The 20,000-nt window shown below is 38.7% G+C and overlaps 1 protein-coding gene across 1 annotated transcript in view; it reads left to right on the top strand.

Moving 5' to 3' along the window:
• Positions 1 to 20,000, top strand: part of syne2b (spectrin repeat containing, nuclear envelope 2b) — a 195,717-nt gene that overhangs the window by 116,298 nt on the left and 59,419 nt on the right. The window contains exons 83-100 of the mRNA XM_080042180.1: positions 149 to 262; positions 502 to 602; positions 1,671 to 1,785; positions 2,439 to 2,558; positions 4,497 to 4,643; positions 5,450 to 5,680; positions 7,200 to 7,301; positions 7,704 to 7,814; positions 8,243 to 8,479; positions 9,124 to 9,297; positions 9,787 to 9,903; positions 12,468 to 12,655; positions 13,323 to 13,461; positions 14,391 to 14,642; positions 16,513 to 16,665; positions 17,942 to 18,118; positions 18,643 to 18,798; positions 19,525 to 19,665. Coding sequence (XP_079898306.1) covers positions 149 to 262; positions 502 to 602; positions 1,671 to 1,785; positions 2,439 to 2,558; positions 4,497 to 4,643; positions 5,450 to 5,680; positions 7,200 to 7,301; positions 7,704 to 7,814; positions 8,243 to 8,479; positions 9,124 to 9,297; positions 9,787 to 9,903; positions 12,468 to 12,655; positions 13,323 to 13,461; positions 14,391 to 14,642; positions 16,513 to 16,665; positions 17,942 to 18,118; positions 18,643 to 18,798; positions 19,525 to 19,665 — 2,775 coding nt within the window. The remainder of the gene's footprint in view (positions 1 to 148; positions 263 to 501; positions 603 to 1,670; positions 1,786 to 2,438; positions 2,559 to 4,496; positions 4,644 to 5,449; positions 5,681 to 7,199; positions 7,302 to 7,703; positions 7,815 to 8,242; positions 8,480 to 9,123; positions 9,298 to 9,786; positions 9,904 to 12,467; positions 12,656 to 13,322; positions 13,462 to 14,390; positions 14,643 to 16,512; positions 16,666 to 17,941; positions 18,119 to 18,642; positions 18,799 to 19,524; positions 19,666 to 20,000) is intronic.

The raw sequence follows: 20,000 nt of genomic DNA, 5'->3' as shown, positions 1-20,000 counted from the left end.
ATAATATATATAATTGTTGGCTATTGTTTTGATCCTATGTCTCTTCTCTCTCTGTCTGTCCCAGCCTCCCCCCTCTCCTCCCCCTCACTCCGCTCTGACATGTATAGCCTTAATAGACTGTCTCTCCCTGTCTCTCCCTCCTCTCCAGCCTCCCCCCTCTCCTCCCCCCCACTCCGCTCTGAGAAGGCGCAGCAGTGTTCAGGAGATACTCTCTTCTCCCAGGAACAAGCTGCCCAGACAGAGCAGCCTGCAGCAGCAAAAGGTACACGGCTCTATGGAAGTCAAAGTCAAGGTCTTCCTTCGTGATTTTTCTCTACTTACTACGTACTCAGTACTTGGTTTGGGCCCCTTTTGCATGAATTCTTGCCTCAATTCCAATAAATTTTCCATGATATTTTAATAATATGAGTTTCACCTGTATGTATTGTCCTGTGTATTTGTGAATGAACAAATGTAACCTGACATAAGCCTTGTTGTTGTTGTTGTTGTGTCTGTGTGTAGGAGTTGGAGCAGGACCTGTGTGAACAGAGAGGTCTCACTCTGTCCATCTCCAGACAGGGCAGCAGAGCTACACTCAGCCACGAGACAGAGGAGGCACCATGGTAACACAACGCACCATTACTCTGTTATACATCATAGTGGTGTGTATGGGATATGCTGAGTTTGGCATACCTTATTATTTTGTACCCTTTTTGCACCATTTAGTATTTAGAATTTATTTAAAGGTGCAGTGTGTAATATGACATCATCAAGAAAGTTCTACAAAGCTCTAGAATGCAACGCTCCCTGGGTAACCCCACCCCTTTAGAATAATAACAGAAGCTACAGTGGCCTTCAAGGACGAGAACAATTCTTCATTTTAAACAATGCATCTGATGACATTCCAACTATGACACTTTCAAGATGGCGGCACTAGGCCTTGGTCCAAGATATGCAGAAATATGGACATATATGAGACCCTTTCTAAGGGAAAAAAAATCATTCAAAAATTTTTTTCAGCTATTATGCACTAAATTAAACATACTTCTGGATATTATAATTACTTTCTACAAAATCTGCTAGGAAATAAAACCCAAAATTCTACACACTGCAGCTTTAATGTAAATATTGTTTATCTTTATCTTATTCTACTTTATTTTATTTTATTATTATATTTCCTATTGCACCGTGGGTCAGAGACAAACGCCATTTCGATCCTTATGTATGCCTGAATATTTTAAGAATTGATAATAAAGTTGACTTGACTTGACTTAAACATGATAGTGTGTATGGCATTATGGTTACTATATTATATATGTCAGGACAGAGATCTGCCCGGCACCCTTAACACAAGAATGATAATAAAAATCACCAAGCTATCACAATATATACATTGACATAATTTCAAAATCAATATTTATTGAGCAAACGTTAAATGAAGAGACTTGAACTGTAAGAAACACTAGTATAATTCTTTATCAATTTTGATTGGATTTACTCAAATCAATGCATTATATTTTCGATAATTTGGAGATAGATATTAAGGCATACTATTCAAACAGACACCCCTAGACTACACCTACAAAAAGTTTTGGTTTAACAAAAGCAAAGAAAAGAAAAAAGAAAAAAAAGTATCACATTGTTACTTGAAGTGCTAATTTTCAGCTTTTTCTCTCCCCCTCTCTCTCCAGCTTACCTCCCACTGAGTCGGATGTGGAGACGGATTCTACTCATACGAAAAAGTGGAGCCACCTTCACAGGCGACTGCTGTGTTTGGAGGAGGGCTGGCTGCTGCCGCCCTGCCAGGTATGGGACAGCTCAAGGGCTTGATTAGCACTTTGCAAGAAATACTACAAAAAAAATGAGAAAAGAAAAATGTGTAAAATGTGTCTTGGTTATCACCTTTTTTTGAGATTTGAGAAGAAGGCACTTTTGTAATGTCTTTGGTGTCTTGGGGACTCCAGCGGGGCTTGTTAAGATAAGAGTGTGTGTGTGTGTGTGTGTGTGTGTGTGTGTGTGTGTGTGTGTGTGTGTGTGTGTGTGTGTGTGTGTGTGTGTGTGTGTGTGTGTGTGTGTGTGTGTGTTTGTCTGCACTTGTTAACATACTTTTGTGAGTACCGATGTGAGTTTTAGAGTGAGGACATTTTGTCCGGTTGTCACTTTGGGACAGGCCTTTAAAGGAACTGTTTGAGGGTTAACACTAGGTTTTAAGGTTCAGGTATGAATTAGGTTTATGTTAGGGTTAGTGTAAGGGTTGGGGTTAGGCATTTAGTTTTGATGGTAAGGGTAAGGGGCTAAGGACTAGGGAATGCATTATGTCAATGAATGTCCTCAAAAGTATAGCCGTACAAACATGTGTCTGTGTGTGTGTGTGTGTGTGTGTGTGTGTGTGTGTGTGTGTGTGTGTGTGTGTGTGTGTGTGTGTGTGTGTGTGTGTGTGTGTGTGTGTGTCTCTGAAGGTGACAGACTCATCTATAGTTCGTAGTGATGGAACAGCAGGATGTGTGATAATCCTCAAAGATCTTCAAAGTCACATCAGCCGACTGACAGAGCTGAGACACACAGCGACAGAAAATCAGGTGCACACACACACACACACACACACACACACACACACACAGTCCTTATAATGGCCTTTAAGACATGCTAGGACCCCTGGATGCTTGTTTCATATATTTAAAGGTGCTACGAGGAACTTTTTAATATTTCTGAAACAGTCAAATGTTTTCCTCTGATGATTATAAATGACATGCAACAGCAAACGAGACCATCAGTGCAAAGAATGCTATTTGTCTATAGTTTTTCTCAATGCCTTTGTCATGGCTACGCTCACCCAGGAACAACAGCTGGCGTGGTAAAACACTACCGCTTTTGTCCAAAGGGGGCCGCAAGAATTAACACAAACAGAAAGTTCCTTGGAGCACCTTTAATGTGAGATTTTTTGTATCACAATATTTTCCAAAATGTTTGTATATATATTCAAATGTTGCAGTAGGCTATATGACTAAATATTTTGTAGAAAAATCTAGATGTTAGATAAATCCAACAGTTAATATATTTATTACAAAGTTTATAACAATATAGATTATGGATACAGCCTAAAAAAAATGCTGTGTACAGGTGTTAAAAAATTCATTTTTCGGTATGTTTTTAAGAAGAAATTGTAGTATACATCAGACAACATATGAACAAATCCTTCTGTAATAACCTTCAGAATAGTGCTATTCAGTAAGTTTGGAAAAGTAAAAGATGGCATGTTGGATAAGAGTCGTGCCACTTTATCATGGGCATAAACAAAATTTCCAACCACAATTTTTTTTTGTAATTATATTCAAATTCAAATTCAAAGAACTTTATTCTTCCGTTACGAACTTCATATATATTTTGTCTGAAATCCCTGAGATGGAATGTTGTTTTGTTGATTGCTCACTACAGGACACACATTTTGACATCACACCTTACAAAGGAGAATAGAAAGGAACAACACACATGAAAGAGAAAGGGTGTTGCACCTCATCCGGCGACATAGCAGATATCGCACTGATTCATGTTGAATAAAATCTAATACAAAAAAATAAATAAATGCATCATGAAAATAGTCAGAAATAGCAACATTTCCTTTTGACTGACCAAATACTTACAACATATGAATGTGTCTTCTTTCTACCTCTGGAAACTTGGTCTAAAATAGTAAAAAAAAAATCAATTAATGTTATTGTGATTGGTTCAAAATATTGTGTCATAAGCCGGCCTCAATTAAAGTGAATTTCTATAATGTTGATGACACTTAAATGACAATATGTTTCATTTGGATTGATAAATATACCCCGAACTCTTTTCAGATGCTTTACTATCATCATGCGACTAACTCCCCAGATTACATACTGTGACTGTGACTCAGGTGGAAGAGCGGGTCGGCTAATGAAAGGGTTGGCGTTTCGATTCCCGTCTGGCCACCTGTGTCATGGTTGTTGTGTTCTTGGGCAAGACACTTCACCCACCCTGCCTCATGTGAATGTGTATGAATGCTGTATGTTTTAAGTGGTGGTCGGAGCTGTGGCTACTATGGTAGTTTACCACCACCGGTATGCCTGTGTATGAATGAATGGAACCTGGAACCCTGTAAAGCGTTTTGAGTCCCTAGGGAATAAGGCGCTATATAAATCCAATCCATTATTACATAGATAGAAGGATTTTGTGGATATGGGTTTACAGGGGCTTTAATTTCACAATAGTTTTCAGTCTATAGATTCCTGAGAGATTGCCTTTAGTTTTTTTGTGGTTGGCCAGTGCTTGGGGCGACTGTGGCTCAGTTGGTAGAGCGGGTCGGCAAATTATCAAAGGGTTGGACGTTCGATTCCCGCACAAAATGGCAGCCCCGCTTCCGCCACCGGTATAACTGTGTGTGAATGAATGGAACCTGGAACCCTGTAAAGCGCTTTGAGTGCCTAGAAAAGTGCTAAATAAATCAAATGCATTATTATTATTAATACTTTGTCTAACCTCTCCCTCTTTAGACCTCTCCTGATGACCCCTCTCTTCAGTCACTAGACGAGGGTTTGTTTGATGTGTTGAGCGGCGCGTCCCTCTGTCTGTCTGCCATCAGCAACATGTTACACACAACCACCGACGGAGACGCACAGACAAGACTACTACAGATACAGGTGGGACTATGGACAATTACTTTGGGCTTTTACATAAAAATTAATTTAAAGATGCGGAATGGTTCTTTTAGCTAACTTCCTGTCAGTTACTGCAGTTAGCAGTCCCCTCGCTCGTCCCTACGTCACCACATTAATGCACTACGGTCTTCAAACAGCGAGTTATCTAGCATCATCTCAGATCCATAAGTGTGATGAAAACATGATAAAAACCATCAAAACAGACATTGGGAAGGATTTTTACCTGCTCCGCCATTGTAGGCGCACACACATTCATCCATCTGTTGCTCTGGCGTGCAACGGCAGTGAGACCATGCGTGAGACGGGTCTCGGTTTGTAGCGTTCTCTCTTGTGATTGAATATTAATTTCGGGATCCCCCGAAAAGTTTATTAGCCGATTACATGCAGAGCAGCTGACTGAGAAATCGGCTTTATGAAACGCGCACATTATGAAAGTGATCACTGTATGAATAAAGAGCGATTTAACACTTATATTAACATAAATAAACCGCTTAATTCACCTTTGAGACAGTAAATAAGTAGGTAATTAAAGGTAAAATACTAAAATATGTTGGCGTTTTTCAGATCATGTATGTTTTTTTTTATTATAAGAATTAGCCTTTTATATCTACATATTACACACTGCAGCTTTAACTGAGTAATACATTTCCAAAGGAATGAACGAAGCATCACTTCAGACGTGTTCCAAAGACATGTACCTGTATATAGACAAAACATACACGTTAGTAACACAATAAGTTATTTTATTTTTAATTTATTATGACTTATTGTGCATTCTCCTTTTCCAGAGCCTGTCATCAGAGCTGTGTACCCTGGGCAGTGAGCTCTCCTGTGATTGGTCAAACCCCGGCTGTGTCCCTGGTAGTAAACTCTCCTGTGATTGGTCAAACCCCGGCTGTGTCCCTGGTGGTAAACAGTGTGTGGAGGACGTGTGTAGGATGGTTCCAGTGGTCCAAGCTGCTCTGTCCAGTAAAGAGAAGCAGCTCAGAAACACACAGGAGGAGACCGCATCACAACAGGTCAGACAAGGGGAAACATTTTCAGTATTTATTCAGATTTTTGTCTTCACTGTTTCACTGTTTGTCCCTGTTTAACAAATGTATAATAAGTATAATTGTACTTATTCTGTACCATAATAATACACGTTTTAATCGTATTATATACAAGGGGAAAATATCAATAAATAAACTATTATATAAATAATCTTATTTTTTTATCTTCAATAATTTATACATTAACTCACCTCCTTTATATAATGAATATGTATCTCATGCCTTATTTAAAGTAGCTACAGGAACTTCCATTAAAGGTAGAGTCAGTCGGGGGCGCCCTTAGCTCAGTTGGGCCTCGGCCAGCAGCGGACCCGGGTTCGATTCCAGCCCGCGGTCGTTCTCTGCATGTCACTCCCCTCTCTGCCCCATTTCAACTCTGTCTCTACACTATCAATAGAGAATAAAAATGCCAAAAAAATATCTTAAAAAAAAAAAAAAAAAAAGGTAGAGTCAGTGATTCTGGAGAACGCTTGCTGTCAAAATGAATTTGTCAAAATCAGTGAATGTCTCCTCACGCTCCATTACCTGTTGATTTACAGAGCCTGGGCTGTGTATTAACACCAGATTTGTTTTCCCCCCAGCGCACACACATAATGGACAGGTAGCAGATTGTGAGGAACATCTTTATAGATTTTGACAAAAAGTGATTTAGTCAACAAGCGTTCGCCAGAATCACTGACTCCACCTTTAAATTAATAAAAAATGTAATCTTGTTTATCTTGAATAACTTATACATCAACTCACCACATCTATATAATGAATGTGTATCTTATATCTACTTACCTTATTTCACATGTTTAAATTAGTATAATTGCACCTACAATAATATAAAAATATAAAAAATTCATAGTATATTAAGTAGTATGTATGTATGTATAGTTCGTAAATGGCAAATATAATATAGTATCGCCAATTGTACAGAGAGTATATGGATTAAGAGAAGCGAATATAATAAATATTTTAATTTTTTTAATTTAATAAATATTTTTATTTTTTATTTTTTTTACTATGGAAAAATAAATAAGTGTATACTTCTTCCTGCTCCTTTTCAGGCATATCTCAGAAATACAGATAATTTTTTTTTTTTTTTTTTTTTGTGAAAACATAATTTGTTTATTGTATTTCCATGCTTTTCATTTTGTTTTGTATGTTGATATGTCTGAAATAAATTGAATCAAATCAATATAACTATAACTGTAACTTTTTAAATGCTGTCTTTTAATGTCAATAACATTTTCTTATTTGTTTTTGTTTTCAACGTAAACCCTTTGTTGTATATGTATAGTACCTTATACCTAATTACCTTATTTCACATAACTTAATGATAATTATTATGAATTATTAATATTTATTCATTATAATTGCACTTACACTGTACTATGAATAACTTTTTAAATGTCAATAACATTTTCTTCTTATTATTTTTTTTCAACGTATACCCTTGTTGTTCAGTGAATAAACCAGTGTTGTTCGTTTCAACCAACAGATGCGACTGAATGAGTTGCATGCAGCCTTCACTTCTAACCTGACGACTGTTCAACAAATCACTAATGAATTCACTGAAGCCTCGGGCCTTAACAAACTACAGGTACTGTATCCACGGAGATGTTTAACCTTAACAAGATGGATATATGAATGGATGGATGGATGGATGGACGGATGGATGGATGGATGGATGGATGGATGGATGGATGGATGGATGGATGGATGGATGGATGGATGGATAGATGGATGGATGGATAGATAGATAGATAGATAGATAGATAGATAGATAGATAGATAGATAGATAGATAGATAGATAGATAGATAGATAGATAGATAGATAGATAGATAGATAGATAGATAGATAGATAGATAGATAGATAGATAGATAGATAGATAGACGGACGGACGGACGGACGGACGGACAGATGATTTTAAAAATGTATATATTTTTGGGGATATATCCATCAGAAAATCAGTGTTCAGTGAATGTGTGTATTCTTCCAGGCTGTGTCTCAAGTTGAGGATTCTCTAGCGCAGCAGGTGAAGCAGGTCAACTCTCTATTGGCCCAACACAACCTGCCAGCCTCTCTCTTCCACCAGGCCACACAACTACAGGTACGATACATGCTATACGATATATAAGACGTAATATAGGTCTTCAAAAGGCATTTTCTGCATGTTTTTAAGTAATGTATTATACATCAGATAATTAACAACATATGAACTAATCCTTCTGTAATAACCTTCAGAATAGTGCTAAGAATGATTATGGAAAGTTTAGTTGATGTAAGTGTTTAGAGCTTTAGAAGTTGAGATTTTTGGTTCAGAGTATTGACTAAAAAAAACTGATGTTGAGATAATGTCCGTTAAAGATGGTTGTATAGGAGAAATATACATACGCAAACAGACAAGGTTTAGTCAAATAAACACCTCAATGTACATGTTGGACCTTTAATATTTACCAGTATGAAACACATTATGTTGCTTGAAAAAACAATTGTTTCCTTATCACTTGAACCTGTCTTCCCCCTTGTATATTACAGGGAGAGTTGGACAGTACAGTGAGCAGAGTTCAGTCCCACAGAGAGGAGCTGAAGGCCAGTGAAGAGCTGCAGAGGCTTTATGAGCGTCTGGTTCATAGTCTGGGGGAACTGGTGGCTCTGGGCCCTGAACGCACCATACACAAGCCTGATACAAAGGGCCTTGAATGCACCACACAGAAACCACACACAGAGTTTCATGACAGGGCAAAGCTACAGGAGCAACATGACAGCGACAAGGTTAGTATGTGTGGATTAGCCTCATCAGAAAAAATAATTAAAATACATTTAACTTTCTCTTGCTTTTATATCCGTCGCATCCCCGGTTGTTTTCATATGGAGGCTCCGTCGATGTGACGTCACTTCAGGTGCGCACCGGATTATGGGTCAGAATCGCCCAAATAGGATGCTGTTTTCAACACTAAAAATCTCAGCCGGATGTAGTAGACGTACTAAATCTGGCCACAAGAATCGGGACATCCTAAATCTTTTTTCTACCATACTAAAAAGTAGATAGTATAGGGATTGGATCGCATGGCATATCTAGGTTGCGTTCCGAATCGCATACGTTCTACTATATAGTATGTAGAAAAAAGATTTAGGATGTCCCGATTCTTGTGGCCAGATTTAGGATGGTTAGAAGTACCCGGATGTCCTACTACATCCGGCCAAGATTGTTAGTGTTGAAAACTGCATCCTATTTAAGATTAAGGCTCAATGTTATGATGAAATAAAAGAGTAAAAGTATGTCCCAATAGTATGCCTACTGCATCCTAACTAGATTTTTTATCGTCGGATGTAGTATGTAGAATAGAAAAAAGAAAGAGTATGCGATTCGGAACGCAACCCTATTGTCTAATATCTCGTACCCTTCCTATTATCAGAGGTTCTTCCGGTTCCTGGGGGATCATGGGCGGACCCTGCAGTACCTGACACACCGGGTCCCAGACAGCGCCCTGCTGAGGTGGGAGGGGGAAGTGACCGCGCTGCAGACGGAGGTGGAGAGACTGCAACAGCAAGGGCTGGAGAAGGGGGTCAGGGTGGAGCACATATTACAGGTAGACTATGGGACACAGTTTATTAATTGTCAGAATAAATTAGAATTAAGGCGAGACACTGAATGTTTATTTTTTTTTTTTTTATTCACTTTTCTAATGTCCATACTATACATGATGTATTATAATCTTGATATATTTCATGACCCTGTTGTGATAGCCATCTGGTGACTATTTTGTTATTTTTATAACTGTATTTTTATGTGATTCCTTAATTTGAGTTGATATACAACCAACATATAGATTTTAGTTTTTTTAAAGAGATGCAAATGTTTCCATAGCTACTTAGATATTGCCAAATCTGCATGTTTATTCAAATATTTCTGGAAAAAAAAATGTAATACCGTTGATTATTTATTTATGTAAGTCATCAATACGTTATTTAACCTCCAGTGTCGCTTTAAAACCTAAATGTATAAAAAAATTCTTAAGAAACTATCCCATAATTGATTCACGTAAACGGTCAAATCTTCCTTTCTGTGTGCGTCTCAGATGTGGTCGCAGTGGGAGGAGGAAAGCGCCTGGTCGGAATCCCTTCTGACACAAATAGAAACTTCAATTCCCAAGATGCAACAGGGCGGTGACTGTGACAAGCTCACTGTCTATCAGGTATGTTTGCATTATATACAGCTCTGGAAAAAAATTAAGAGACCAGTCTGGATTTTTCTTCAATCTTCATCTCTACATTACTTATTGAAAATGCTATTAATGACTGAAAATGTATTGGAATTTGGTAGAAATGTTGTCAGTAGTTTATATTATAAAACCAAAATGTTCATTCTACTCAAACATATGCTTATAAATAGTAAAACGAGAGACACTGAACATTTGGAGTGGTCTCTTATTTTTTTCCGGGTCTGTATGTAATGTGATGTGAACATTCTATAAAAAACTCTATATGACTGTTGCCATGGACACTGTTTGATATGGCCACGCCCACACAGTCCTGTCAATCGGTCTAGACAATAAAAATAAAAAATTAAATTAATTAAGTTTTAAAATATTTCTGAAAAAAAAAATTCAGTCAGATTTTGGTTAAAAAGCGTATTGAGGGGGGCGCCCTTAGCTCAGTTGGTAGGGCGTTCCCCCCCCGATGGGCCTCGGCCAGCAGCGGACCCGGGTTCGATTCCAGCCCGCGCTCGTTCTCTGCATGTCACTCCCCTCTCTGCCCCATTTCAACTCTGTCTCTACACTATCAATAAAGCATACAAATGCAATAAAAAAAAATCTTAAAACAAAAAAAAAAGAAAAGCGTATTTAGACACAGAACGTTGATATCATATATTAATTTTGACTATTTTAGACAATATCTACAAAGGCTTTAAACCCCATCATTGAATAATTCTGATTAACAGACAAGCAGCCAACCAAGAGACAAGAGCACATGTACTCACACAGTCCTGTCAAACAGTCTAGACAGTAAAATAATACATATTTAGCTAACTTTTTTTCATAATATGTTTGAACATTTATTCTTAATTTAACCTATTTTCAATCAGACTTTTGTGAAAGCTTATTCACAGACCAGACTTTGATATAATATATTGGGTTTAAAAAAAAAAGTTTTTCAGAAGCCTTTTACGTCTAAAATTAATTTACAGATAGGCGACCGAAGAGGGCACAGACACACACACACACACACACACACACACACACACACACACACACACACACACACACACACACACACACACACACAGATGTACTTTACAATGTTCTTTTCAGCTCATTTGGACATAAATTGGCTCACTCTCTCTACGCCAGTTATACTTTGTACATGGCACTCAAAAAACCTAAATTGACTCTTGATTATTGGGCTGTTTTCTGTAGTAGTACATGATGTTCTTTGGTTAATAATGTGAGTTGTTAACCCAAGCGGAGACCTCCAACTAGAATTCATTTTGGGTTCATGTTCCCTGTTTTTTGGGGAAATTGGAAATGTGTTGTCGGGATGTGTCTAATTTAAGAAAGGCAGAGAAAAAAGGAGCGCTTCTTTTTGGTGGCGGGTGGGAGAAAAAAAATTGACCCTAACTGTCTTATTCATTTGAAATGGACCCTGAAGGAGTACAGCGGCTCTTTCAGCTCTTTGAGACATCTCAGAATCACCTCATCATCACAAATCAGTTTTTACATTACAGCCTGAAGTGTGGCCTAGTCTGTACTTTGAATTTCTTAATGCTACTCTTCAAGCTAATATGCTAATAACCGTGTGAATGCTAAATTTGTCACATGTTAGCAAGTATGATGTAATTGCATAATGTTAAAAGAATAGTTTGACCTTTTTGCAACTTTATTTCAAACAATCCCCAAGTTTGGGGCGACTGTGTCTCAGTTGGTAGAGCGGGTCGGCCGATGATCAAAGGGTTGGAGGTTCGATCCCCGCCCTGCCACCTGTGTCATAGTTGTTGTGTCCTTGGGCAAGACACTTCACCCACCTTGCCTCGTGTGAATGTCGATAGTTAGCTGCTGCTATCGGTGTATGAATGTGTGTGTGAATGGTAACGTGGGAAAGGAAAACAGGTCTCCCTTGAAAAAGAGTCTTCGGTCTCAATGGGATTTACCTGTAGGAATAAAGGTTAAAAAAAAATAAAACAGACAGACAGACATACTGTTTTTTTTTTACATTAAAAAAAAGAGACAATATGCAAACACTAGCATGTTAAAGTTACCATTAAGCTCATAATAAAAGGTTTTTTAAGTTCAAAGCTTAATCTGAAGTTGCATAAATTGTCTGAGTTTGGAGTTTGGATGTGAAGCTGTGACATATTGAGTCTGTTTCTTGCCCTTGTGTCATATAAAGTTATGGATACATCAGGTAGGTAGGGTATATTACAACCTACGACATCAAATTAAAATAAACACTCATACACTCATAACTGTTAACCAATTTAAACATATTATTTTGAATGAGTCCCACTCCACTTGTAACTGTTTTAATCAGGCTATTGTTCTGCTTCATTCAATTGATCTGAATGTTTTAACTGTTTGTGTCTCTTTGTCAGCTTGTTGTGTATTTTTATTGTATATTGTGTATCTGTAATTGACTCGACGTCATTGTAAAAGAGGGTCATCACCCCTCAATTGATCTTTCGAGGTTAAATAAAGGAAAATGAAAAAAATGTTGATATTCTCTCAGGAAGACAGTGCTATAAAGTCTTTGTGTTTTCCGACAGGATCTGTGTAGCGTTTTCGAGGGGAACAAGATTCGGTTTGGGCGGATGTTGGAGGCGGGGTTTAGGCTGCAGGGGGCGGGATGTAAAGGCCTGTCCACCAATCAGCTCGCAGCTCGATGGAAAACACTAAACAAGAAGGTCGAGGACAAATACACCGACATAGACAAGACCAGGAAACTGAGGAACAGGTGAGAGACTTACATTTAAAGTTAAGTTACTTTATTAGTCAATGGTTACATTGAAATTTGTCTTTTCTCATCTCCCCTCTCAAGTTCCCACACTCCAGAGGGGGTCAGAGCACAGGGTCAGCCATAGTACAGCGCCCCTGGAGCAGTTTTGGGGTTAAGTGTCTTGCTCAAGGACACAATGGTAGAGATGGAAACGAGAGAGAAAATAATAGAAAACCTTCTCACTGCAAATTTCTTGTCGAAAGTGTTAAATATATATTTTTATTGAAAGGCCTAGATTTGAGCTAAAAAAAAAATTAGTCATTAATGAGTCTTTAATGTAAATAAAGCATTTTATAAAGTAGAGAAATACATTTAGAATGTGCAATGCGTCTAATGAAAAGCACCTGATGAAAATCTATGACTAAGAGGAACATTTAAATGTTTATGAAACTGTCTCACTTTTCCTCTGACGATCAATAATGAACTGTAACATCGAATGAGACTACCACAGGCTAGCAAAGATCTTTAGGACAACAGGCGCTGGTGTGGTAAAAACACTACTGCTTTGGTCCACAGGGGGCGCTAATATCCACATAAACTCAAACGTCCTCAGTCTACTTTAATTTAAAAAAATATTTATAATCAAAAACGATTTCTAAAGTGTTATTTTCCATCAAATAAACAGGTTTTCCCGTGACTGTGCTGCGCTGTGTGAGTGGATGGCTGGAGCTAGAGATCAGATAGACGGACTCAGTCAGCTGTCTGTGCCCGGAGAGGAGGAGATGGAGGCTCAGCAGAGAAGGGAACACTACAGGCAGTTTGTGGTGAGTCTGGAAATAACAAACCCAATTACATTAATTAATTTAACCTGCACAAATTAATGAAAAGTTCAAATGTTTTTAAAGGTTTTTAGAAATGTAAGTAACCAACTTTATTTTATTACGAGGTACCCTATGAATTTAAAAAAAACTATTTTATTTTAATAAAAAAAAAAAAACACCAACAAACAAAACAAATGTTTTAAATGCATTTAAAAAAAATAAAAATAAAAAGTAAGTAAATGTGTTTTCTGTATGGTTTATTACATTGTTGTGATTGTGGAAAACACTTTACATAACAGATTTCTCCTATGTTTAGGCTTTGACCAAAGAGTTGGAGGATAAACGTGACAACCACACTCATCACACTCTAACCCTATCACAAACTCCACTTTGCAATTAATTTGAAATGCACAAAATCCTGAACAATTGTTACCTTTTTAAAAAGGCATTAAAACATATAAATCACCCAATTTGTTCTATCACATGATTTTCTATTCTATTTTATTTTAACAATTTTTCCCCAAGAAATGATTTAGATCTCCTTGTGTTAAAGTCAAGCCAAGAGAGAATACACTGATACACATGAAAAAGGGATCAACAATATATAAATAGTTTCACAGTGATGGGAAATGAGTTAACATGCTCTCATTCATTCTCAACATATTGCACTTTACTTTCATAATTAAATATAAATATATATAGGTACATTTTTTATTTTTTTTAAATATGTTTTTTCGGCATTTTTATGCTTTATTGATAGTGCAGAGACAGAGTTGAAATGGGGCAGAGAGGGGAGTGACATGCAGAGAACGACCGCGGGCTGAAATCGAACCCGGGTCCGCTGCTGGCCGAGGCCCATGGGGGGGGGGGGACGCCTTACCAACTGAGCTAAGGGCGCCCCATAGATTAAAAAAAAATCTTTTTCATTTCAGGCTTTGACCAAAGAGTTGGAGGCTAAACGTGGGCTGAAGGTGGCTGTGGTGGGGTCTGGAACTCAGCTAACCCAGCTAAAGGAACCAACCGGAGGCTCTGGAGTTTATAATCTAGATATAAACCCAGAAGACAGTGAGATTTCAGACCTGGATTCAGACCTGAGCCCCGTCCACTCCCAGCTCAGACAGACAGAGAACGACTGGTCCATTCTACTGGCTGATGTTCCCGTCCTACAACAAGCTCTGCACAAGGTCAGCAGATTTCTATGGGGAATTTTTTTTTTACTTCTATAAGAAGTATAAGAAATAATTCACCCATACGGAACCGGCATCCTATCATTATAAAATCCCTCAGTCTTCCCTTGGCCCAGCTGTCCTGTTAATCCTAACCCTAAATTTTTACACACGTGATGTCACATCTTTAAAATGTAGGGTTAGACAGTGAGACCATAAAACACTCTTTCTGCCTTTTCTCAGGCTAGGATGAACCGATTTCAAAAATATTTGCACATTTATACTACATAGGATCTCAGAGTTCAATACACCTTCATATTCCCACCGGTGAAGTAGGTCTTTAAAGTGTAAATATAAAAAGTGTTTCTGAAGTAATACCTATTTATTCTCTCTCTCTCTATGTTCCAAATCGTATACTCGCAGCGCTTAAAATAGCATATACAAGGTGGGGGGATCCATGGTGTAGTTTTTAAATTTAAATATAAAAACGTTTTTCGCTGTGTTTGAGGTCTGATTTATTTATTCTGACTTATTGTATTCGAATGACGTTTTTTTTTTTTTACTTTACTACGTACTCTAGCCCTTAAACAAGTAGAGTAAGCCTTCAGGATGCTGCATTGGGAACATAACAAAACCCACATGGAGTCGTCTTGTCACCAATTACTTTGAAACCTCCTCTCTGTGCGACACAATGCAACTCTGATGACTCTACAAGCCTTCAGTGGTGTGAAACCATTCTCCGCTCTGTCTGTGTGTGTGTGTGTGTGTGTGTGTGTGTGTGTGTGTGTGTGTGTGTGTGTGTGTGTGTCTGCCTGTGTGTGTATGTGTCTGTCTGTCTGTCTGTCTGTCTGTCTGTCTGTCTGTCTGCCTGTCTGTCTGTCTGTCTGTCTGTCTGCCTGTCTGCCTGCCTATCTGCATGTCTGCCTGCTTGTCTGTCTGTCTGTCTGTCTGCCTGCCTGTCTGTCTGTCTGTCTGTCTGTCTGTCTGTCTGTCTGTTAAATAGCTATGTGTGTTATAGGGCTATACAAACAAAACAAATCTGATTTTTAATATTTTTCATCCATAAATAGTGACACCTATTATGGTCACACCTATTGGTCCAGTAAGCTAATTGGAGAATCTCAGCTGAATCCCCGGCCTCCCTGTACACTAGACAGGTACAGCGGATAACCCAGTCCATTTTAAATGACCGTTTGCACCCTTTGCACAATGAGTTTCAGCTACTCCCCTCTGGAAAAAAGGTTTTTAGTCCCAAGGTTTAAAACCAAGCGTTTTAAAAACAGCTTTGTTCCAGCTGATGAACAAGCTGTAGAAACTGCTACATTTGCACAACATTCATTTTGTATGTGTTATTTATTTACTTGTTGATTTTTTTAGATCAATTTATCGGGGTTTTATTATATTTTAATTATGTCGGTCAGTTTTAAGTGTCCAAATTTGGATTAGCACTGGAGCACTTTAATTGTTTTAGCCTACTGTATGTAACTGTCCCATTGTGTGTGTGTGTGTGTGTGTGTGTGTGTGTGTGTGTGTGTGTGTGTGTGTGTGTGTGTGTGTGTGTGTGTGTGTGTGTGTGTGTGTGTGTGTGTTGTCCTAACTGTGTGATGGAAGCTCACTTTTAAACTGCAACACAAGTTTACCTACGGGTACAAATAAAGTAACCTGAAAGTTAAGTGTATACTTCTTCCTGCTCCTTTTCGGGCATGTCACATCAATACAGATAATTTTTTTTCTTTTTTTTTCTTTTTGTGAAGTCATTTAAACATACATTTTGTTTGTTGTATTTTTGTGCTTTTCATTTAGTTTTGTACTGTTTTTGATATGTCTGAAATAAAATAAAAAATTAAATGAAATGAACCTGAACCTTTCTCCTTCTCTCCCTCCCTAGCGATGGATGCAGACATTGAGCCAACAGGGGGCGCTGGAGGAGCTCCAGGCCTGGGTGAGAGAGGCTCGGTGTGGGTTAGAGGAACACAGGAGCACCACCAACCAAACATCCTCCACTAACAACGATCTGAGTCAACTACTCAAGTACTGCAAGGTAGGGAAAGGACAACTGTTTATGCTTAAACCGCCTGAAGATATAAATATGTATACAGGTTGTAAACGCTGCCATACTGAGAAATACAGAGAGAGTTTTGTGGAGCTGATAATAGGCTTAATCAACTTTGTGTCAACTCTTTTGGCGATGGCTTGAATGTAACCGACATTTATGTATATGAAAAAAGTTACGCACTATATCTTTAAGAGCACCATTTAAATGCTCTACTCAATAGCAATCCTTATGTCCCTTTTTTAAAGGTGCTGTAAGCGGAATGGTTCTTTTAGCTAACTTCCTGTCAGTTACTGCAGTTAGCAGTCCCCTCGCTCGTACCTACGTCACCACATTAATGCACTGCGGTCTTCAAGCAGCGAGTTATCTAGCATCATCTCAGATCCACAAGTGTGATAAAACATGATAAAAACCATCAAAACAGACATTGGGAAGAATTTTTACCTGCTCCGCCATTGTAGGCGCATAAACATTCACCCATGTGTCGCTCTGGCGTGCACCGGCAGTGAGACCATGAGTGAGACGGGTGTCGGTTTGTAGCGTTCTCTCTTGTGATTGGATACAATTTCGGGATACTACATAAAGTTTAATTGCCGATTACATGCAGAGCAGCTGACTGAGAGATCGGCTTTATGAAAAGCGCACATCGTGTAAGAGATCACTGTATGAATAAACATAAATAAACCGCTTACTTCACCTTTAAGTCTATCAGCTTCCTTTTAAGACTCACTTTTTTGCAACACAAGTTCAGCTTTTGGGTAACTTCTGTTTTTTATATGTTGCTAATTTTATCTGTTATGTTTTTTTAACTCACCGCAAACTGCCTGTAGTGGTCTCTCCTCTGTTTTTTTATTATTTTTATTCATAGATGTAAGTATACTATTTACAAGTATTTTACTATGCTTTTATTTTCTATGCACGTTTTTTTTTAACCTTTATTTCTACAGGTAAATCCCATTGAGACCGAAGACTCTTTTTCAAGGGAGACCTGTTCCCATTCCCACATTACCATTCACACACACATTCACACACCGATAGCAGCAGGCTAACTATCGACATTCACACGAGGCGAGGTGGGTTAAGTGTCTTTCCCAAGGACACAACAACTATGACACAAGTGGCGGGGCGGGGATCGAACCTCCAACCCTTTGATCATCGGCCGACCCGCTCTACCACCTGAGACACAGTCGCCCCAAATTGTGAAGCACTGTCTGTGAAAAGCGCTATATAAATACATTTTACTTTCTTACTCTACTTTTCTCAGGAGAGTCAGTTAGAGCTGTCTGCCCATCAGGCCACTTTGGACTATGTGAACCGGCCGGTGCAGACGTGCAGTACTGATGACGGCCACAGAGGGCGCTGTACACACAACCTGTTTGCAGAGGAGCAGGGAGACCTCAACTATCAGTGGCTCAGTCTGACAGAAACACTCAATACTCAGGTAAAAATGTATGCTTTTAGCTTTTTACAGAACAGTCTTTTCTGGTCAGTTTCAATGTCCACTTACACATTTTTATTTTTGTTGGTTGGTTGGTTTTATTAGACTAACTTAGAGGTTTAAGATGGAGTGTCACTGTACTGGATAAATAGGCTACATATTTTAGTTATTTTTTGTTTTTAGGGCGGGGGGTTTATTTTAATCGATTTAGGCTGCAGATAATGGGTTTGAAAGATTGTGATTGATTTAATTGAATCGGAACACAAATGGTTTTAAAGTGTTTCATAACAGTAAAAGGGACATCACCTTATACAGTATAACAGAAGAAACAAAGCAAGACAAATCTAATCGACTACCGTTTGAGCTTAGAAGGGATTTATACACAACCACACACACACACACACACACACGCACACGCGCACGCGCACACGCACACGCACACACACACACACACACACACACACACACTTATCCATTATGAAAAAGTAACATGTGTAACTTTCTCTGGTTGTTATTGTTTGATTCAGACCCGGGCGTTGGAGGGGAATCTCCGGCTCAGGGCTCAGCGTGAATCCAAACTGCTGCAGACCAACAGCTGGATCTCAGAGCAGAACGTCTGGCTGCAGTCAGTTCAGTCTCCTAGCAACCACACAGAACTACAAAGGAGCATCGACACCTGCAAGGTATGATGTCACAGCTATTTATTTTAATTTTTTATTTATTTATTTTTTACTTTGCACATTTGTTTGTGAACACAATTGGTTGCGTTCCGAATCGCATACTCTTTCTTTTTTCTATTCTACATACTACATCCGACGATAAAAAGAATCTAGTTAGGATGCAGTAGGCATACTATTGGGACATACTTTACTCTCTTATTTCATCATAACATTGCGCCTTGATCTTGCCTCTTGCTTTTATATCCGTCGCATCCCCGTTTGTTTTCATATGGAGGCTTCGTCGATGTGACGTCACTTCACGTGCGCACTGGATTGTGGGTCAGAATCGCCCAAATAGGATGCAGTTTTCAACACTAAATCTTTTTTCTACCATACTATATAGTAGAAAGTATGCGATTCGGAACGCAAACAAAGTCTGTTTTTATGTTAACAAAAGCACTGTGGAAACATCTGTGAAGTGTTAATGATCAAAACTAAAATGTATATGACTTGGGATTGTCATTTTCAAAATTATTTAATCTTTTTTGTGTGTGTGTGTGTGTGTGTGTGTGTTTGTGTGTGTGTGTGTGTGTGTGTGTGTGTGTGTGTGTGTGTGTGTGTGTGTGTGTGTGTGTGTGTGTGTGTTTGTGTGTGTGTGTGTGTGTGTGTGTGCGCGCGCGTGTGTGTGTGTGTGTGTGTGTGTATGTGTGTGTGTGTGTGTGTGTGCGTGCGTGCGTGTGTGTGTGTCAGGTTCTTGAGGAGAGCATCCAGCAGAAGTTCTCATCTCTTCAGGAGTTCAGGGACAAACTGGACGAAGGAGAAAACATCAGCGCTGGTTTCATCTCTCAGACAGACACAGCCATCCAGGCCTGTCAAGCGCTCACACAACGGGTACATGACACTAATGCTTTGGTCACACTAGACCCATTGTGTGTGTGTGTGTGTGTGTGTGTGTGTGTGTGTGTGTGTGTGTGTGCGTGGGTGTGTGTGTGTGTGTGTGTGTGTGTGTGTGTGTGTGTGTGTGTGTGTGTGTGTGTGTGTACATGACACTCAATGTTTTCAGTTATAGTTTTCTAAATGTACTGTTATTATCAATAGTTAACTTAATTTGATCTTATTTTTTCTTCATATATGTGTGTTTTAGTTCCATCGTATCATTGTCTTTTTTATTCTTTATGTTCAACCCAATATTCTTTACTGGAAGAAATGAACACATGTAATGATTT

The sequence above is a fragment of the Ammodytes marinus genome (genome assembly GCF_949987685.1).
Source record: "Ammodytes marinus genome assembly, chromosome: 15".
NCBI classification, from domain to species: domain Eukaryota; kingdom Metazoa; phylum Chordata; class Actinopteri; order Uranoscopiformes; family Ammodytidae; genus Ammodytes; species Ammodytes marinus.
The sequence above is the reverse complement of the archived record's forward strand: the minus strand, read 5'-3'. Positions and strand labels throughout refer to the sequence as shown.